This window comes from Mustela nivalis, assembly GCF_964662115.1.
Source record: "Mustela nivalis genome assembly, chromosome: 1".
Taxonomy (NCBI): Eukaryota; Metazoa; Chordata; class Mammalia; order Carnivora; family Mustelidae; genus Mustela; species Mustela nivalis.
The window spans coordinates 193157621-193179557 of record NC_139020.1 but is presented as its reverse complement, the minus strand read 5'-3'; the positions used below and the strand labels follow the sequence as shown (position 1 = coordinate 193179557).

At 49.6% G+C, this 21937-nt stretch overlaps 1 protein-coding gene across 1 annotated transcript in view; it reads left to right on the top strand.

Annotated features, from left to right (window-relative positions):
• CACNA2D3 (calcium voltage-gated channel auxiliary subunit alpha2delta 3) overlaps window positions 1-21937 on the top strand; it is a 477844-nt gene that overhangs the window by 252003 nt on the left and 203904 nt on the right. Inside the window, exon 8 of the mRNA XM_082725822.1 lies at window positions 4778-4852. Coding sequence (XP_082581948.1) covers window positions 4778-4852 — 75 coding nt within the window. The remainder of the gene's footprint in view (window positions 1-4777; window positions 4853-21937) is intronic.

Below are 21937 nucleotides of genomic sequence, written 5' to 3'. Positions count from 1 at the left end.
GCTTAAATAGCATGCCAAGTCTCACAACTAGCAATGTAGGATTTCAACCGCTATTACCCTGAAGCCATTAGGAACAATAAACGGCAGTAATAATAGTAGCAGTTGAAATGATAGTTAAAAGACTAAAAATAATACAAGAGTTAGAATCAAATAAGGCAATAAAACATTCAATGAGCTTTTTACTGTGTGTTTGGTATGGTAAAAGGGCTTTAAAGGGCCCATTCCCGTTGAATCATACTACGCTCCCCTGAAGTGGGTGTTACTCGGCCCTACTCTTAGTTGAGGATCCTTAAAAATGACTTTCTCGACATAACTCAGCTGATCCAAGATGAGTGGAATAAAGTCTAACCACAGAGCAGAGGACAATGGGCCACAGAAAATTCACCAGCCAGTGCTGGTGAATTTCTGCCGCGTGCTTTCCCATGGGTCAGGCTGGGAAGTGGAGATGCAGGTATGACCTACCTGAGCCCGAGTCTGCCCTCCTAGGTTCCCACAGAGAGGCTTGGGAAAGGGGGTGCACGTCAGCCAGGGACAGCCGTGGCAGAGCACGCTTCTCTCATCCAGCAGAAGAGGGCTCCAGGGAGCGGAGTGTGGATCACACCTTTTCCTCCTGATTAACACCTTGTAAAGATGAGTCAGCTCTTGGCTCTTGGGGTTTTCCCAGAAGATAGAATTCTTTCTTTTCCCTTAGCTTCATAGATTTTCCCACAAGCAATCAGACTTCCTGTAATTTTTATTAAGAATTCCAGACACCCCAGCAATAACTTCCAGACACCACAGCCTCTGTTAACATAATGAGCCATTTTATAATTGGAGTCACTTCATTAGGCCAAAGGCTCTGCACTTGGAAGGGAAGCACCTCCTTCCCTGGGGTGTTGGACCACGAGGCTCCCGGCCTCCAGGAGAACATGCTTCAGGACGAGGGCCCTTTTGGCAAACCCCAGTGCTGGAAGGCCTTGTGTCTGATTTGTTCCTATGTGGGATTGCACAGTAGAATGGACAGGAAGACTGGTTCTAGTTCAAATGAAACAAAAATGAGAGATTTCATTGTGATACTGATGTGTGGCCAACAACAAAGGTTGGGCATTGTCTTACTGTAAGCTTTTGGTTTTCCGAAAGGTTCATCCCCAGAGTGTGTTTTGAGGCTTATTCGCGATTTCTCTTCTTATGTCTCCATTAGGCTATGTCCATGGGCCACCAACCAAGCAACACAACATTGTGATGTTTTGTTCTCCTGGGGAAGACTTCAGCCAGATAGTTTCTGAATGTCAGGATGACTTTGTCAGGTCCAGCCTTTCCCGAGGGCCCACTGTACACCTGCCATGGCTCCCCTTTTCGGCTCATTTGTAGTACTTACTTTAGTTCAAGCTTTAAAGATAGACTAGACAATATTTGGGTAAAACAACGAATGTCTTAAATACTCACGATCCTTCCCGGAGCACCTGCCACGTGCCAGATGTTAGGCGAAGGACTGTAGAAGTCAAAGATGAGTGAGATGCTCCATGCCTACAAAGAGCCCGTTTCGATGGGGCCGGTACTGCCTCATGGAGAACAAGGCAGAGGAGAGAAAGAACCAGCTGGGGCTGAGAGGCAGAGAAGTAGGTGTCCCGTTTTCACGCATTAGGGTGAAGATAGTAGTGGGAAAATGCTCAGGCTTTTATGGAAACATAGTATGGAAAGGAGGGAGCGGTGGGAAGAGTCAGGAGAGGCCTTGGGCGAGCTTGGGCGAGAATTAGCTGGGGGAGATGGGAAGGAGGGGTGCTCTAGACAGCTGGTGTTTATGAGTAAAGGTGTGGGTGGGAGAGAAAACTGCAAGGGGGTTGTTGTCACGGCCGTGTGCCCTAAGATGTAAAGCGTGGAAGGAGATAGAGAAGGGTACTTGGGTCGGGACCAGGACCAGGACACCTGACGGAGAGCCCTGTGGATTTCATCGTGCATGTGAAAGAGATCTTTAGTGGCTTTTATACAGGGGAGCTACGGGGTCACAGTTGTTTTTGACCTTGATCAATCTGGAGGATGACTTTGTTGGGGCCTCTGTTTGAGACATGAAGGGCAGTTAGGACCATTGTGGAAATCTATTACCTTGAATTGACGTGGATGATGGGTTTGGGAAGCAGCAACGAAACTGAGTAATTTCTGCAAGAAGAAGTAGCGATTACTTGGATTAAGAAGTTGGGGATGAAAGAAAGGAAGAAGTCCGAGGCTGATGCTCTGGCTTCTAACTTGGGAGTCTGGGTGGATGGGTGGTTCTCCCACAGAGAGGAGCAGAAGGAGCGGCACCCACCATGTTGGGCTGGGTGAGTCTGAGGCACCTGGGGGATGTCCAGGTAGAGAAGCCCAACACACTTTTGGACACTTGGACCTGCCAATGAGGGGAGAGGCTACGGCTGGAGCCCCGACCCGGAATCAGCAGCATCTGGGTGCTTGCTGAGGTGTACTGGGGGAGAGAGCCAAAGCAGATGATGGGTCCTGGGGATAGAAGCTTGGGGAGAAAGAGTACTTGAGGGTGGGCAGAGGATGGGGATCCTATGAAAAGGACGATACCTGGGTGTATGGGGCCTGGAAGCTGAGGAAATCGAGAGTGTAGGGAGGGAGGGCAGTTGGCCAATAAAACTGGGAAGATTCAAGAGAGTTTTCTGTAGGGCATGGCCAGCCATCAGGTGGCCACAGTAGAGAAGGGAGTTCTGTTCTGGTGGCATCTTGGTGGGGGCCAGGGGCACAGCAAAGGCAGATTCCGGAAGGGGCACCAGTGGGCAGCGAGGAGGCGGGAATAGTGGTTCCACAGTGAGCAGAGGACACTGGGTGGGAAGTCAGCTCAGCCTTTGCATTCCAGGGGAGGAGGCGGGGTTTCGGTCAGCTGTGTGGGATCTGTGCTTGAGTCCATTCCCTTCATTGCTTCCCATTTCCTGCTTTTCCACTTTGTCCCGTCCCTGCTCCTTGTCCTTCCATCCCAACCGCCAGTTTGACCACATGGTATGACTTTGGCCATCATGGAACCTTCTACTCGGGTGAAGAGGCAGGCATGAAATAAGCAAAGGCCTTGCTTGATGGATATCTTGATTCCTTTTCATCAACCTCACAAAGAAGAGTCATCATTTTGATTCGTACCATGCAAGAAAATTAGAGAGTTTAAAGAGAGCATATGCAAGGAGTTCTACCTTCTTCTGAATATTACTTCCTACAAGCAAACCAGGAACTGAAGTAAAATGCGTTTGAAGGCCCTGCATGTATTAGCAACTATAAAATATTACTTGTTTGGTTGAATTTTGAGTTTGCATTTCCAATCAAATACCACTCTTGCCTTTAATGGAAAAAAGTCAGTCTCTCGGAGTCCTTTTTGACCCCGCGAGTCTGTATTAAACTGGGACATAATAATGGTAATTAATGCAGTGTTGACTGTGTCTGACATTTTTCCAAGAGACAAGATGAAAGAGACGATATACATCTCAAAGGATAGGAAATCTCTGGTTTATCTTTCACAGCATAATGAAATACACTTTATCATTAGAGTCTTGTAGAATCTTATTAAGACTTGCTGGGCAAGGTAACTCCAGGAGAAAATGTCTGTCGCCCTTGACGACCACGTGCATATTTGCCTTATGTAATGCAAGGGAAACTTTTAATTGTCGGTGTTAAATTCTCTGAAGTTAATTCCACATCACCTTGACGTTAAGCTAACAAGCAGACAGGGTCATTCTTGGTTTGTAAACTCTGTTGTCTGGATCATTTAATAGTATCATATTCAAGAATGTGAGTGGCAGAGAATTTGAAAGAAAAAGAACTCTGAGGGCCCAGAACTATGAAATAACTTGTCAGAAAAAATAGAGGGTTCCCCCCCCCCCTTTCACGACTCTGGCAAAGTGGGTTACATTTTCTTTCTTCAGTGAGAGAGAGATCAGTATGGGTTTTATGCCAGGGGCCATTTGAATACATGAATGATTTGTAGGTAAATTTATTGTAGCCAATGGGTGCAGTCAACTGTGTAATAGAAATATTGTCAAAAAGCCGGGATTATTATTTAAATAAGTGCAGTGTTAAATTTGATTACATACTTTTTAAAGCTAATAAAACATTTCATTGCTCTCAAACTATTTCCCATAGTCCCATTTAGTCAGAAAACATAAATTAAGTGAGGCTCTGCATAGAAAATGACCCAGGCTTTGTGTCGATGGAAGCAGGCATGGAAAAGCTTGGCAGCCTCCAAAGTTAAAGACGAAAGAATATAAAAAGGGGTTGGCAGGCTCCTGTCTGGGCTGGTGGGGACACTTTTATCCATGAAGAATTATGGAAAAATGACTGTCTCGTGCATACTCAAGATGGTCCCTACGGGTGTGGACTTGTAGGAAGTCTAGATGTGAATCGAAGGAGGCTTCCTCTTTGCTTTCCTTATCACGGGGAGATGGAAGACACAGGGAGAGGGATAAGACTCTGTTGGCGTCGACAGAGGGTATGACCAGAAATGTCAGCTACTTTCTTAAAAAAAAAAAAAAAAGAATTGTTTTTGTTTTAAATAAATCAAAGGAAGGCCCTTGGATACCAACACGGGGATGTGACATTTTAAATTGTGCTATTTGCTGAGCTTATCCCGGGACAGGTCTTCATTTCTACCAAATGTCAAGGATCAGCGCCTTGCATTCATTTTAATGAAATATTGTGCTGATAAGGGTTATGAATGCCAAGTTTAAGCTGTAAATTACTGAATGTCGGGCTGCTTTATGCTTTGTGAATTCACCGGGGAGCCAGCTAATGAAGGTTCCTTTCTCACTTCTTCTTACAGTTAGGGATTCACGGTTATGCCTTTGCAATCACAAATAATGGATATATCCTGACGCATCCAGAACTCAGACCACTGGTAAGAGAAATGCCTATTTCTATGTTTCTCCTTTGATGATTTTAAGAGATTTTCTTCGGTTCTACAGAGAAGACACTTTGCAGCAGCGTTTACCTTGAAGGTTCAATTTATATTATTTTGACACGTAATGCGTAAGTGATGGATGATAAATATATTTACTATCATTCTCTGATACAGAAATCAATATATATCTATGTGCCTTTATTTATTTATTTCACATCTGCCAACACATGCAAAAAATATTTTAACTCCAGACGTTTAAGCCCATCATAACGGGTATCTTTATGTAACAAATGATCCCTCACCCTCCAACGAGACCCACTTATTACAAGTTACATTGGACACAACAAATTAGACCCAGGATCCCTGGTAATTCATTACGGTGGGATTTGCCCCTGAATTCCATGGCCTAAGCTCTGTGCCTCCTGTGTCGAAGATATTCAACAATACCTTTTTTTGTTTAATTTGAACCGTGGCAATTTTCTCCACTCCCTGCCTAAGCCATATCCAATAGCATTGTTTGATGACCTGATGTGTAAACCGTTTTCCTTCTGAAGTGAGTCGGGTGGATCTAGGACAGGCCACGATGTCCTTGTCCACCCTGCCCCCTGGGGAGAGCCTACCCGGAGCATTCAGAGGAATCCGAGGGGCAGGCTGGCTTGGTGTGTGGGAGGCACCGGGCTGCTGATGGTCTCCCCTATGGACTCCAGAGGGGCACTGGCAGGGAGCGTGTCTGTTGTCTATGCACGAGTGGCATCGTGTTGAAAGAAGGACACCCCTTTGGGTTTGAGTGTGTTTAGCTAATTTTACAGGAGATACAAAATCGTAAAAAACAATTACCGTACGCTTTGCTTTTGCGAGTTAAGAAAGTGTCGGTGGTTTTCTATAGCCACCCACACCCGTGTTTGCTCGCACTCTCCCGCCCCACACATCCTTGTTTCTCTCATTGTGAGCAGAAAATAGTGGCTCGGGGTCTGCCGGGCAAATGTCAGCTAGTGTGGCGTCGCGAGGACCGGTTTGCTTCTCGCCGGGGTCGTTGTCTAGAAAGAGCTCATCCTCGGAGGGCGTCATCATCCGACTTTGCTCTAGTCGCCCCGCTGCCATCGGAGTCCTGGCCACACCATCTGGATCCCACGTGCATGTTTTCATATGGGACTTAGGATAATATTTGGTTTCGTCAATCTTTTTATCAGAAAGGGGTTGGGTTAACTGCTCAGCGAACTCTAGAACTGTAATGTAACTCAGAATTATTGAAAAGTTTGAATGGAAAAGGCTACTAATTTCTGGAGGATGTTTAGGTCTAAAAATATATTTAAGTCTAAAAAGCTCTGCCTGTTCCCCGTGTCCAAGCCACTTGGTGAGGCTTGTCTGTTGGGGGTGGGAGGAGTTATGTGTCTGTGGGGGAGGATGGGCTCCTAGTGCTTATTCATTCCAAGTTGGAATGGATCAGAGTCAGTAAAACAATCAAGCCTGGATCCTTCCTATGAATTTCCTTCCTATTTATCAGCTTTTTAAAAGGGAATGAAATGGAACCAGGCATCGGAAGTCACCAAGGTAACTTTTCTCTGCAGCAGTGGACATGAGTAGCTCCTCTCTGCACAGCGGACTGACAGTGCCTTCCGGGTCTGTTACGTGTCCTGGTCATGCAGCAGATGGCTTGTTTGCAAATAGTCCATTCGATGCATTTCCCAGAGATGTGGCCACTGAGAGGGCGGATGGAAGGCTTCTAGAAAAGCAGGGCAAGCAACGAGAACCCACCATCCCATGACAGCACAAGTGCTCACGAATACAAGTCCTTTCTGTTCTTCATACAGTTATGGATGGTTTCACCAGAAGTGATGGCCACGGTCAAGTTCCCATAAATGGGACGGCCCAGGCCAGGGCCCCAGCATCTCACCTGTGCAAATCCAAACCAGATGTATCATTTTGCAGCGGATCCATGGTAAGAACATACAGGTTCCGCCCGGGGGGCTCAGTCAGTTGAGCCTCCGACTCTCGGTTTCTGCTCAGGTGATGATCTCATGGGTCGTGAGATGTAACCCCACATCAGGCTCCAGGCTCGGTGGGGACTCTGCTTGAGGATCCTCTCCCTCGGCTCCTCCCCTCACTCTCTCATGCACATGCTCTCTCTCTATCTCTCTAAAATATAAAATAAATCTTAAAAAAAAAAAAAAACATAAGGAATGACCGGGCCGTTTATCTATCTATGATCCTGACTTCGTGAGATACTTACTTGGTGTGATGCCAGCTGTCGAGGGTTACGTGAACGCATCCACCTGAGTGTGGTCCGTAAGTGGTGTGGACTCTGCCTTGAGTCTGATGTTTTCCTCTTGGGCAAAAGACAGTGGCGAAGCGGGAGGAACTCAGTTTCGGCAACACACAACTGGCCCTAGCTGTGAGACCCGGGGTCACGTAGCCTCTCTGAGCTTCATGTTCTCTTGCATGCTGCCGTGGCCCTCATGCAGAGACCATAGCTTTGTGTCAGAGTAAATGGGGTCATGCATGCAAAAAGCCTTGTGTGTGACAAAGCAGGCCCCAGGACGTCATGGGGCCCGAGGGGGTTCTCCCCGCCTCCTGTTTCTGTTCTGTTGGCTCTGTTGAACTGTGCTCAGCTTCTATAAAGGTTGGAGAATGTGGTGGTGGTGGCAGCTTAGGAGGATCCAAAGGATTTTTTTTAATGATTAGGTTGCTTTGATTCCCATGATAAACATTGGTGAGGGATTGTACACACACACACACACACACACACACACAAGGTGTCGGTTTTCTAGGCCACCTGGGGTCTGGAAGACAGGTAGATGACAACTCTACAAGAGGTTCTCTGGCAGCCGTGCCATGTGAGGAAACTGCAGTTCGTTGTTGCTGTTTGTCTGCTTTTAAACTATCAGTAAAAGTGAGAGAAGGAATTGCGGTAACAGGAGAGTGATAGGTAATAGTGATAAAAATGGTAGCTACGCGTCCGTCCACGTGGATGGACCACTTCTGGCGCTGACGTGCACGAGTGGTTAGTTCATCTCAGTTTTGCTTACCTCGACAACAAGGGCAGGACGTTTGTCCTTCTCCTTCCCCCTAAGCACCAGCTCCCTCTGCACTCAGCAGGGACTCAGGAGATGAGCCGAAGAAGGGGCCCTCCAAAGCCACTGTTCATTTCCACTCATTTATGGTCCTTCTGGAAAACGTAACTTGTGGGCTTGCCCAGGATTCCAGATACCTGGAAACCTGGTATCTGCTCCGGACATCAGTCTCCCCTGCCCAGGCCCCTCCTGCACCTCCAGGGACAGCCAGCCGTGCTCCCTGACTCTCTGGGGGCAGGGGACCCTCCTTCCAGCCCGACTCGCCTCTCCCACACCCAGCTGTATCATCGAGTCCTGATGATCAATGGACGTTCCCCGTGGTTCTGGCCAGGTGTGCCAGAGTTGCACAGCGGGGATGAGTGTGGGGTTCTGGGCAGCACGGGGCAAGGGTGCACGCTCCCATCGGATAACTCCGATTCCCTCTCCCTCCACCACTGGGGCTGTTTCTCTGAAGTGGGTTTCTCTGAAGCACAATACCAATATTTTTCTAATTTGTCCAATAAAATCTTTCCCTTGAACTTCATGTTTGGCTTGATTTTATCCAGTATTTTCTTTAATCTTGGGTGACTTGGGTGTGAATCACAAGGCGTCTCCAAAAACAACTCAGACACAGGCACTCTCACTCAGCAGACTTGCTTTGGTTTCATTGGCAAAACTGCTAAAATAATACTTTTCTGTTGATAGTCGGACTCTCCATAGTCTTTCTCCAAGTGCCTCTCGACCTCTCTATCCTTGCTAGCACCTTGTGACTTCTGGAAGACTGGCGTTCATGCAGCACACCTTTACCTGGGTCCAGGTATGCTGGGTCCCATGCTGGCCTGGGGGACACATCGCCAGTCCTCGGAGTTGGGGAGTGGGGGAGTAGGGCAACATCACAGCAAGAGGGACTCAAATTAGGCCTTGAGGAATGCTGTTCGGGTAGTTCTTAGACATCTGGAAGTTCTCTTCTAGACCCATACCACTTGCGAGCATTCAGGTTAAAAATATTTCAGAGTATAGTTACTGTTAGATTTCATTTTCTCATACTTTATTTTCCCCCATGTCTTCCAAATATCTATGGGTTTTATTTTTTCTTAAAATATGGAGCTCTGACTGTATCTCGCTTTCTCTTGCCCAACAGGGCATTGAGGGAAATAAAACTGGGAAGGCGCCCCCATTAGCATGATCTGATTTTTGTTGGAAGCGTAGTGATCCATCTGCCCCTGCTTCTTAGAAGGGAAGGTCATCTGAGTTGATTTCCTTCCCCAAGGAGGCCCGGAATGTGGACCTGGTCAAACCACCAAAAGAACACAAATCAGTCTCCTTCCCGGGAGCCACAACACAGGCAGGGCTCCACCGAGAAGCCTGGGGCAGGACTCATTTCCACGGAGACCGCATTGACATCTGCCAAAAGCTGCTTGCTCTGCGTCTGCAAGCGGGGGAGATGGGGAAGGATGCTGGAGGTTTTCTATTCTGGATGAAAATTTGCCAGTCACATCAGCTGCTGGGTGCTGTGGGTGGATGAGACGGGAGGTGGGGATGAAGGAGAGAAAACTCCATTCATTCCTTCCGTGTTTGCGGGGCGCCCACTGAGTTCTAGACCCAGCAAAGTGCTCGAGATGGTTGCAGAGATGTGCCTGGCCTCAAAGAACTCAACATCTAAAAGGATGGATAAGGGGCGCCTGGGTGGCTCAATGGGTTAAGCCTCTGCCGTCAGCTCAGGTCATGACCCCAGGGTCCTGGGATCAAGCCCCATGTCCTGCTCTCTGCTCTGCAGGGAGCCTGCTTCCCCCTCTCTCTCTGCCTGCCTCTCTGCCTACTTGTGATCTCTGTCTGTCAAATAAATAAATAAAATCTTAAAAAAAATAAAAAAAAAAAAAAGGATGGATAAGATTTTGCACTTAGGGTGCATATGGAACTGTAGACATTACTAGGGAGGTTGCATTTCTATGTGTTTGTTAATCCCGTTGTTACTTTTAGCGCGCTCTTACATCCGTTGATGACTACTGCTATGACAGGCATGGTGCTAGCTGTTCTGCATGCGTGAAAACTTTCAATTATTAACTAATATAATAGGAAACCTAGCAGTCGGTGCTGTGCAAGGGCCCGGAGGCTCAAAGGAAGGGCGCCTGTGCGTTCAGGCCTGGGCAGAAGGTGTGTGGAGAAGGCATTCTGCAGTCAGACTGTAAACCGATGTGCATGCCAGGCCGAGGAGGTAAAGATCTCTGTGGGGAAGGCAGCTATCCCCCAGTGATAAAGGGATAAAAGGATAAGGTGACTAGGAAGTTTCAGAACCAAGAGCCCTAACCCAGAGCAAGTGCCATGCGCTGAGTTCAGCTCCGCTGGCTGGTAATCTTCAGGAGGTAGGAGGCAGAGTGAGGCCTGGTCTCTGCAGCCACATGGGTGAACAACAGGGTCCTCACTGGACGACGGCAGTTAGGATCTGTCTAGACTAGCACCATCCAGTAAAGATATAACGTCAGCCACCAACATGAGCTGCTCTGTCATTTAGAATTTTCTGGTGGCCACATCGGAAAAAAAGCAAAAGAGAAACAGGTGGAATGCAGAATATATTTTGGCTACCCCGTATATCTAGAATCACAGTTTCAACATAAAACCAATAAAAAAATTACTCATGCACTATTTTCCATTATTTTCTTCACTAACCTTTGAAATCGGGTGTCTTTCATGCTTTCACATCTCATTTAGACCTAGCCACATTTCAGGTGTTCGAGAGCCACGGGTGGCTCGATGCTAGCAGATAGGACAGTGCAGGTCAAGAGTGTGATCAAGACATTTTGGACCCTTTCCTTAAAGTGGGCTGGAACCAACTCCACCACCAGCAGCGGCTCCTGTTGCCATTCCATCCTGGTAGTCCGTGCAAGTGGTGGGTGGTTAGTTAGTCCCTCCCTTGTGGCCTCCGTCCCACCCTCACAGGCTGCGGGGTGGAAGCTGGGAGTTGTTCGGAATTCAGGAGCAGAAGGTCAACGGCCGGAGCAGATGGGCTCCTGGCTTTAGTCAAGTGGCTCTGGCGGATTCAGCCATGTGAGTTCACTCCTAAGCCACGCAGCCTTCCCCCACCAAGCTGCATGGCCCCGGCCAGCAGGTGGGAAGCCTTAGCCGCCTAGAGGGAGCCCGAGCTGTTGGGTTTTCTAAAATCAGAATACTCAGACCCCCCAGCCATGTCTGTGGTTCTACCAAACTCACGTCCACTCTTGCAGGAGCCCCAGGGGTGCAGTACGTGTGCCGTCTTCCCACCGATGACAGACTCTTTCCAGGCCCTCTGGGTTGCAGCGTTGCCTTGCCAGCCCCTGGCTGTCCACAGCCTGTGTTCTGTCTGACCTCACCAGCCTTTCCCGTGGGGCACTCCTTGACTGTCCCACTCATTCTGCCACTTTGTTCTTGTGGACCTCTGGGAGGGTCATTTGTCTTTGTCCTTCTGCCCATGGGTTCTAGATGGGCTGTCGCAGAAGATCATAGAACATGTGAGTTAACACGTGGCCGTGCTGATAAATACATTCTTATGCTGGATTCCTCTCCTGTGGAATTAAGTGGACATTCCCATCAGCGCATGTAAATGTATGTTAAATGCAAGGGAGACTGTACATATAAAACACCGTTTAAATAGGAACTTAGAAGTTGGGGGCACTGGTAGACTCCTTGTCCAGATCCGACTGACTTAGCTGAAGCGGTGGACCACGTGAAGAGCCTTTGTATCATCACCAGAACTGTTGATGTGGGGCTGAGATGCGATCTTCATCACATCTGGGTAGATCTTTGGGTTATGCAGGGGCCGGCTCCCCCCCACCCCATTTCATGGTTTTATTGCTTTGGTCATCCCTGCTCTGGAGACACCTCGGTTCATGGTCCTTCATTTCTTCCCCTCATCCACGCCCACTCAGGGTAAATGGGAAGGGTTCTTTCTTGGTCAACAGGTGTGGGCGTGGCCACCCCCATCCCCATGCCCAGCCCCATCCCCCCGCTGCCACGTTCGATTGGATCTGGCTGCAGAATGTGCCCAGAGCCCTCCCACCTCTCCTGTCTCTACACCCTGGCCAGGGGGACCCTTCTTCTGTGTCTCCCAGATGGCTGCAGTCCCCTTTCTGCTCCTCTCTGGACACCTGGCTTTGCCCCGCCCCCTCCCCCCCCGCCCTGGCATTATTTATTCACTCTGCAGGTCAGATGGCAATCTGACAATCAGATGGCAGGGCCCCTGACTGCCATTTAGTGTGAAACCCAAACTCCTGGCTATGAGCCACCCCCTTCCCTCTCACCCCCCATCATATCCCTTGCTCTCGTTTCCTTGGATCATTAATCACCCCTGGGAAATGTGGATGTGTTCAAATTTTCCCCTCCTGTCGCTTGTGGGTTCCTGGGATTTTGCTACTGCACAGAAGAGAGTCAGTAGATATTTGTTGAATGATTTTGATGATGTTTGAATGATGTTGATGACTACATGTCTGGGTACCAATTTCCCACAATACATGAGAAGTGCAGGTGCCCCACATTCACTCATCAAACGTGTATTGACTGCTTGCCCTATCAGGTACAGAAACTGAATGACACATGATTGGCCAGTCCCTCCTCTTTCTGCCTCTCCCTCTGCCCTCCCGCCGGCCTGCAACGGTTCATCAGATGCTCCTAGAGTCCAGCACTGGGCTAGCTCATTGGGACATAGAAGTAGGTAGAAGGGTGTCTCTCCCTACAGAAGCTCACTGCCCAAAGCAAGAGTTCTCTGACAGCAAGAGAAAGGCCAAGAGGAGCTACAGGCTCACAGTGGCAGTTAAATGCTAAGTTAAATGTTTCTCTTGAGGAAAGGTGCCTTGAAATGCAGGAGGGCTTCCCAGAGGAGGTGGCATGCACACCAACTGCATCCACCTATCCCCTAGAGGATATCCCTCCCTACCCCTCCCGCTCAGGAGAGTCCCCACGCTCTCCTCAGGATGGCTGTCCTCAGCCCTGACTTCTTTACTTTTTTTAAAGATTTTATTTATTTATTTGACAGACAGAGATCACAAGTAGGCAGAGAGGCAGGCAGAGAGGGAGGAGGAAGCAGGCTCCCCGCAGAGCAGAGAGCCCGATGCGGGGCTCCATCCAGGACCCTGGGATCATGACCCGAGCCAAAGGCAGAGGCTTTAACCCACGGAGCCATCCAGCCCACCCCCCCCCACACACACACACGACTTCTTGCTCTGGTCTCAGAACCATGCAGGAGCCTGTCAGGGGTTTCACGTCCCTTCCAAACCTTTCTCTCACGGTCTAGGTAGAATTCCCTCTCGCCCACCTCTCAGGCTGCTGAGGAACTGAAGAAGACTCCCCAGTAGGTGGCGCCCGGGCACCGCCGTGTGCCGTGTCCCCGCGCAGATGATGTCCCTGCCGGGGCACCTTCTCAGAACGAAACCCAGGCGACGCCAGCTCAGGCCTGGTCTGAATCCATTCCGTTTCATTTCAGAGAAAGAATTAAGAGATGCCCAGTAAGTGTATCTGCTCAGAGGAGTGTGTTCTCTGAGAAAAAATAAACAAGGCTGCGGGACCCCCGTGTAGCAAGCCTGTTCCTTTTTAAATCCATCATTTGGCAAAGGAGAAGACAGAGCCTTGCATGCCTTCCTCTGGAGGAAATTGCTGAAGGCACTGTTTGCGCGGCCCTGGTCTGGACACTTGGGTGCCAGGAGCAGCCCCGAGCAGGGAGCGTTCTCACCTTGAGAGCCCTGGGAGGAGGCAAGGTCGTGGTGTGCCAGGATCTGGTGGCCAGAAGCTACCCTGTGTCCTGGAAATAGCTGCCGGGTCCCCACGTTCTGCGCTGGGCGTGTGCTTGGGCACTCAAGACATAGACGGAGTTGAGCAGGTGGGGGAACTGGCAGCAAGGGCATGGGGTTACCTAGCGGGTCCACTCTCAAGACTCCAGGAGAGTATCTGTGTGTGTTTTATCTTCTTAAGTGTCCTGTGGGCTGGTGCCCACCCTAGAGGGAGTAGCTAATGCCTTGGCCAAAACTATTGTTCAGAAAGCAAATTTGGGCCCGTTTTCTGGGGAAAGGGGGAAAAAAAAAAAAGGATGATGATAGACAATGACATCTGGTCATTTTTCAGAAAGTTAAATCCATTCCATTGAAGGGAGGTCCTTAATTAGGAAGCAGGGTTATAAGGTTTTTTGGCAGCGTGCAGTTTGGGCTGGAGAGCCTCCCTTAGCTCCTGCAGACACTTTTCCCCTTCTGCTCTGCTCTCTGCCCCGGCACACTGGTCCGGACGGCACTCAGCAGCGGATCCTCTACGCTGGGCACTGGGTGGGGTTGGGCGAGTGGGCCCCTCTCCCTGCAAGAGGGAGAGAAAGGCCGGTGGGGTGGGGTACACATTCAGCCCTGTGCCCCCAGAACTGGCTACATACACCCAGTCTCAAGCCACATCAGCCTGGCTGTCTCTGTAGCTCTCTCTCTCTCTCTGGGGGCTCTGTCCCTTCAGGCAGAATGCTGGAAGGGCCCCACTGCTCCTGGGGAGCAGAGGGCACCGTTTCTTCTCTTCTCCCTCAGCCTGCCCACACTGCCTGCTACAATAGCCTCTTTATTAAACCTTCCTTAATTAGCCAGCGTGACTATGCCATGTGCTTCCTGCTGGGGGCCTGACGGCAGGGCAAGCCACCTGAATGCGGATCGAATTGTGTTCTGCTCCCCTGTATATATCCATGGCCTGGTGAGGTACCACCCAGCGGAAGAGAGAGAGTGGTGAGTCGGTGGGGAGACAAGACTCACATCTAGGAAACTGATGACAGGCTGTATTCTTAAGCACCGGGGTGGAAATACCGTTAAGAAGTAGACTTTGTAGGGACGCCTGGGTGGCTCAGTTGGTTAAGCAGCTGCCTTCGGCTCAGGTCATGATCCCAACATCCTGGGATCAAGTCCCATATCGGGCTCCTTGCTCCACAGGGAGCCTGCTTCTCCGTCTGACTCTGCCTTCCACTCTGTCTGCCTGTGCTCGCTCTCGCTCGCTCTCTCTGACAAATAAATAAAATCTTTAAAAAAAAAAAAAAGAAGTAGACTTTGTAAAAGGGCTTGGTGTCTTGCTATGGAAGGGGTGGCTGGAGGAGGCCTCGGGGAGCTGGTGTGCAGCCTAGAAGCTTGAGGTCACCGTCTGCAATCCAGGCCAGCACAGCTGGGAGCAGCAAAGGGCCCTTCAGACGCCAGATGCATAACCAGCTCCTTCTCCCACTGCTGATGCCGTGAGCCTGCCCCCCCCCCCGCCCACGATCCCTCCCTCACCTGGCATGTATTCACTGGGCACATCTCACGTGCTCTATCAGATGCTGGAAGATCTGGCCGTAAGACAAGACGGACATAATTCCCCTTCATTTCCTGTTTACAATCTCCTGCAGATTTTTTTTTTAAACTCCTAAGTAAACAAATAAAAAAGCACTACACATTTTGGATCAACTCTCCAAAAGAAACAAGGATCTGAGAAAACAAAAATGTAGGGAGAGGCCCCTCCCTTCGCTGGATAGTCAGGGAGAGCCCTTCCTGGGAATGGCATGTTTAGCTCAGCCTTGGCGGAGGGGTGGGGGGGGGGGTGGGGGTGGGGGTGGAAATCACCATGCAAAGCTGTTCGGAGACTCACTGAGGCTGAAGGAACAGTGTAAAGAAAGACGCTGAGGCTTGGGATGTTCAAGATGTCCTGTGTCTGGAACCTGTTGGTACATCTAGGACAGACTTCTAATGCACCAGGGGAGGTGACTGGAGGTTCTTTTGATAGGGTCCTACTGGGGAAGAAGCCTAGCGAAGCATGTGACACTCTGACCTTGTCCCTTCAGTCCCTGCCATTTTCCACACACACCAGCCTGGCTTGCAGCTGCCAGCACCCCGCTGAAGACTTCCCCCAGCTTCTGGAGTGCGCTCCTCTGAGGCACACAGCAGGCCAGAGGTGCCAGGGAATTAGAAGACTGGGGAGCACTTCCACCTCCCAAGCCCGCGATCTCCAGGTGCCTCTTTGGCAGCGCCCCCTGGAGCCCTGCGGTGGGACTGCGATGCAGCTACCCACAGCGCTAGGGGGCTTGACAATGCCGCCTGTCTCCCTTGGTGTCTGAGTCCCTTGGCCACGTCCCCACAGGCATTTCCGTGGAACTCCTCCCAAGTGAATACCTTGCTTTTGAATCCTAGTCCCTGGGGGCTGCTTCAGAGGGAAAACTGAATTCGCAACCCCAGCGGACCCGTGTTTCTCTGCAAAAACTGATTTGCGGTAGCCTAGAGCGTCAGATGCACTTTTGTGTGCCCCCACTCCACCCTTGGCATTAACGTGATGCCATCCGCCACATTTTCCGTTCCTTTCAGACCCCTGCGCGTGAACTCACATCACACCAGCCTACTTGGAGAATCCGCATTTGCGCTCAGAAGTACCAGGGAGCACGGCTTTGTGCGGTTAATAATCAAGGGCAGGCGTTTTAAGGAAATCTGGTTTAGAGATAACATCCTCTGCTGCTTTATTGTTTGGCGAAAAGATGTGATGAGGACAAAGCCTTTCTTTACACTGGACGCACTCTGACCTTTGTTTTACTAGATTAATTTCATATCTAGAGTGTCCCATCTTGGATGATGAATTAGCAATAAAAAGCTCATCAAAATGTAATTACATGCAATGTGTTGAATAATGATCTCTTAAAAATTCCTATAGATTTGTCTGCACCTCCTTCCCCTCCTGGGGGAAATGAGCCTCAGCTGCTTGCTACTAGCCCCAGCTCAGGAATGCAAACCCTGGCTCTATGGAGGGTCTGAGATGGGAGAGCTGGCTTCCATCATTGCCCAGTGTCATCCGTTGATCAATTGCTTTTCTGCATGGGATGCACATCTTTATATGATTTAAAGGACCATCTCCACGGGGGTAGGAATACACAGGAAGTGGAAGCCCTCACCTCCTCCATCTGCAGCAGCCTGTCGCAGGGAGGGAGTTGTTAATTAAAATGTTAACTGCCCCGACAATAGCGGGCAGACCAGCATGGAGAAGGCCTGCAAAGCAAGCCTTAAAGCTTTCATAACTGTAAATTCCAGGAAAGTTTGCTCCTCCTTAAAATAGGAAAACAGAACCATCTGTGTCTCAGAGGAGACTTAACTGAGCTGTGCGAGTGTTGCTAGGCTTTCCCCAGGAGCCCGGCTGGTTTCTCTCCAGGGGCTGGTCTTGGACAGGGAGAAAGCTGAGCCTTACCCCTGCTTGCTTGAGGAGCCCTGTAAACCCTACAGCTGGGGCTGACAGCAGACTATTCAGATGATTCCAACAGTGAAAATGCCCACACTCATTTGAATAACTGAAGAATTCAATCATTTGAATGCCGATGATTATTCCTCTCGGAGTTTACATTTTAGAAAGATAGTGCATCTGAATCCCCATGAGGGCATTAAATTGCTATCTAATTAGCAGTCCCAAATTATATATATTTAAAAGATAATTAAAGGTTTGAAGGCTGTTGGAATAACTGGTTATACATTTAAATGAATCACGAGAAATTTGTTAGTAATGTGCGGAGTTTTTCTTTTATTTCTTGCTTCCCTCTTTGAAGTTCAGTAGACCCAACCTCTCGGGGTTAAGTTTGGTAGCGGTAAGATAAAGGCAGATGGTTTTAATTATTGCAATCCAACCTCCAAATAATTATAAGCAGCTGTCATTTTTACATAATCCTAAATGATAAGACCCAAAGAATGCAAGTAGAAAGGTTGACACCATGGGCTCTTGGGCACCTTAATTTAATTATGCCCACCACGCTGCCGGGCTGACCACTGCACTTTGCTGAGAGGGTGCCTGAACCTTTCCGATCCTCGGTTGACTTTGAAAACCACGCAGTGGGCACGTGTATTTCTGAACGGGCTCCCCAGGTGCCACTTCTGCATTCTCTGTGGGTGTTTGCAGGGCAGAGGGGAGCCCTGATATGCTCGGAATATGGAGACAAGAAAGTAGTTTGACTCAGCCAGATGGGGCTTTGGCTGCAAGTCCTCCTCGGCCTCCCTGCCCCTTTCTCCTCGGGATGGGGTCTTCCCCTGTTCTTGTGCCACTGAGCCCCTCCTAGAGGTGATGGCCTGGTAGAAGGCCACCCAGCAGCTGGCATTTCTCTGGGCTGTGGCTGGGGATTTCTCAGGGAGGAGCACTCACGCAGAGGGCCAGGGTCAGAAATCCCAAATGACTGGCTGACCTGCCGGCCTCTACCTAGGAGGCTTCAGGATCCCATTTACACTTACATTTTGGGTGTGTCTCTCTTCGGAAGGACAGAAGACCCCCCTGAGGAGCAAGTCAGGGAGATACTTATCATAGCCACAGTGGCTGCTCTCTATTGGACCCAATGACTACAAAACCGAAGTCTGACAAAAGCACACCATTTACCCTAGGCAGCCCTGTGGTTGCACTTTGCCAGAGGCAAGTCTAGAGCATCATCTAGAAGGAAGACACACCACACCACACACACCCCCCAAATTGAATCAAAAGCCCAAGGACCCAAATGCCTGCTTGCTTCTCCTAGAAAGCCTCTCCTGGGGCATCTCAGTTTCTAGCTACATTCCGGGAAGAGGGTTTGGGGGGAACTGGGACAGGTGAACGGAATTCCGGGACTCCTACTATTGTAGCAGGATTGGGGGTCCTATGACTGGAACGCCCGTGTCGGGAAATGGAGCCTGCTTCACCCAGGCTCAGGTACAAATATAAACAGTACCTTCCTGTACAGTTAGTGGAAAGAGACCTTTGAGAGTGTAATCATCGAGGTTGACCTCTGCTCAGTGTGGAATGGCAGGGAGGTGGCTGACTGTGATCCCAGGTCACCTCATGGCCATCCCTTCCTGTGCCCTCGCAGGACCCATCACAGGCAAGCACCTGTCCACTGAGGGCAGCCTCAGGGCCACCAGGATATGTCAGTCCATGAGCCAGAGCAGTCTCTGAGGCTAGGGTCAGTCTCTGCTTCAGCCTCCCTGGTCAGCTGTGTGACCTTGGACAAGTCACTCAACCTCCCTGACCTCAGTTTCCTGTGCTGAAAAATGAATGCAAAAATAGGGCCTCTGGAGGGGATTGTTCTGAGGATAAAATGAGCTCATGTTCCCATAAGGTCTGGAACTGGCCAGGCACGTAATGTGTGTTATACACGTCCTCATGAAATGAATATAGGTCCCAATGTGTTCGCTTACTCTGTTTACTCATTCGACTATTCAACGATTCGTGGTGAACCTTCTGCCAGGTACTTTCCTGGCACTGACAGGTTTGATGCCAAAGAAGAAGCAGCCTCTTTCTGGAAGATCTTGGGACCTCTTGGGGACATAGGCAAGTAAGCAACAAACTTGCAGTATGCCGTGTTGGGTGTGGAGATGGAGAGACCGCAGGAGGCTTAGGAGAGCACAGGAAGGACCTGAACCAACTCTGCACTGGGCAGCAGACATCCCAGAGGAGCTGTTGCCTCCTCTGGGTCCTGGGAGACACTGGACTTTGAGCCGAGGTGAAGAGTGCTGGGAACAGTTGGAGTGGGGGAGGAATGCAGGGGCCTGAAGGCAAGGATGGTGATAACATTGTTAGCAGCTGGCTGGATCTAGCTGGAGAGCAGTACAGAGGGAGTTGGGAAGTGGTGAGAGGGAGTTCCAAGCCATAGGCAGAGGCAGAATGATGAGGACTGTGGCATTCTGGAACACTGGACATCATCCTAGAGGGCATGGGGAGCAGAGCTGTGAGGATTCCAAGCCAAGTGGTGGTTTTGGTTGCAGAAGAACCCCCTTGGCTGGACCCTGAACAGTGGATGGCAGGGGCCCAGAACATGCAGGGGGCCTTAGGAGATGCTCACCCTCGTCGTGGGGAGCGAGGATATTGTGGTAGCTGAAACTAAGTGGGTAGCGAGAAGAATGGAGAGATATGACTCAATTTCAAGATACACATTGAAGATAAAAGCAATGAACATGGTGTTTTGATAAGCCCTGGTTGCCTTGCCTGGCCCACTGGCCTCTTTCTCTGACTATTCGCCTCTCCAGTCTCCGCCCAACATCTTTATGATCACAGACAAACGTAAGACTCAGAGGACTGAGTCAGCCTTGCAGGGGATCTTTGGTTTTCCTATGAGTCATGGGCGACATCAGAAGTCTTCTGGGCATATTCAGACCAGCATGCATCCAGAATTTTTTTTTTTTTTTTAAGATAGAGCAGTGTATTTCAGAATCACCTGCAAAAAAAAAAAAAAAAAAAAAAAAAGAATCAAACCTTAATATTTTGCTGGGTCACCAGTCCAGTGGGCTGGACAGAGCAGGGACAGATGAGAGCCTACTCAGTTTGGTGGTCAAGATGTGGCCAGGGCAGAGAGCCGGTGGGTGGGAAAGATGATCGTAGGCATATTGATGCTACAATACTGTGTGTCCTTGGGAAGGTGCAGAGCAAGGGCCACCCCAGGGGAGACGGGAGATAGACTCTAGCAAAGGATCCGAGAAACATCCTTGGAAGATGTGGGCATAGAGGAGGATTGATCTCTTTATGTCTTCTCTTCCTTCACAAATATCTTGAAAACTTTAAGCAGAAAAAGAGAAACAAAATGAAGACAACATGCCAAGCATTCCGCTAGATAAAATCACGTGCATGCGTGTGCGCACACACAGAGACACACACACACATTCATATAGGTTTGAGGAAGGCTCAGCTTTCTGATATAGGTTGATCCCATCACAGGCATAAACCAGAGTCCTGGCTTGGAAGAAGGGATTCCTTTCCCTCTTTCCTTCCTCTCTCTCTTTCCTTCACTTGCAAATTCAATACCCTCTTCCTGCCGAAATGCCAGTTAGCACAGAAACCTGAACATGGCGAGAGGTCTCTCCGTTCCGAGCACCGTCCCTCGGAGGGGAACCAGTAAGACTGGAGACTTCTCCCGGGAGTTGAGCCAGGAGAGGCACTGGGAACGGGGTGGGTGGCAGGTGAGGAAGGCGTGGAGAGGTGCTGGCTACAGGAGGCAACGCCCAGAAGAGAGCTCGGTCTGTGTGGACGCTCAGCTACAGCACCCCTGGAGAGGAAACGTGTCTCATCGCACTGTCGGGTGATGTGCTTTTCTGATCTCACCTGAGTGAATAAGAAAATTCATTGTCTTGGCAGTTCCAAAATTGGGAGTCTCCTTGTGGTGCCCAATTATAGTGCATGTTCAAAATAGCCTGACACATTTCAATTCCCAAGGGTCTCTTGCTCGAGGGAATAATGCCAACTAAAGTTCTGTAAGTGCGCAGAAAACTTGCCTTGGCAAATGTCACATACTTTCAACTTATAGAGGTCCTCTTGTTATCCTAGATGTTATTTCCTAATGACTTAGGTATCTCCAACCTGTGTATGAAAGCAGCTTTGGGATATGGCACTGGGTGCTTAAGATCCTGGTGCAACTGTGTTTGGAACTTTGAAATTCATTCTTTTCTTCTCTTTCTTTCTTTCTTTCTTTCGTTCTTTCTTTCTTTCTTTCTTCTTTTTGTTTTTAGAGCAGTGGAGGGTGAGCAAGCAGTGGGGGCTTGCGGGACGGGCAAAGGAAGAGGGAGGGAATGAATCCCAGGCAGACTCCACACCCAGCACAATCCCCACTCAGGGCTCCATCTCATGACCCTGAGATCATGACCTGAACTGAAATCAAGTCAGACACTGAAAAGTTGAGCCAGACAGACGCCCCTGAAATTCATTTTGAAGGCTGATCTGCATCTAAGCTTTGCCCAGAAAGCCATAGTGTGGGTTTTGTCCAAAGTGTTCCAACCTATCAGAGGGGCTGCCTTCCAAGCACCCACAGGCGTCTTTCCTTTGCTGGTGGCATTCGGGTTCTGCCTTCTCTGCTACAGGCTGCTATACCCCCACCCCCCCAAATGGGCCCTTCCCCTGACTCAGGTCCTGCACTCCCTTTTCCGGGTCAGCATCCCTGCTTCCCAGGCCCGTTGCTGGCACAAAAACTCCTCCCGCCCCCGCCGCTCAGCCCGATTTTCATTTTTATGACTCGCCAGCTATGACAAGACAGACCGGCTTCCTGGGAATGGGAATTTCAGCCCAGCCACCATGGAGAAGCCACACTGAAGGTCAAAACCGCCGG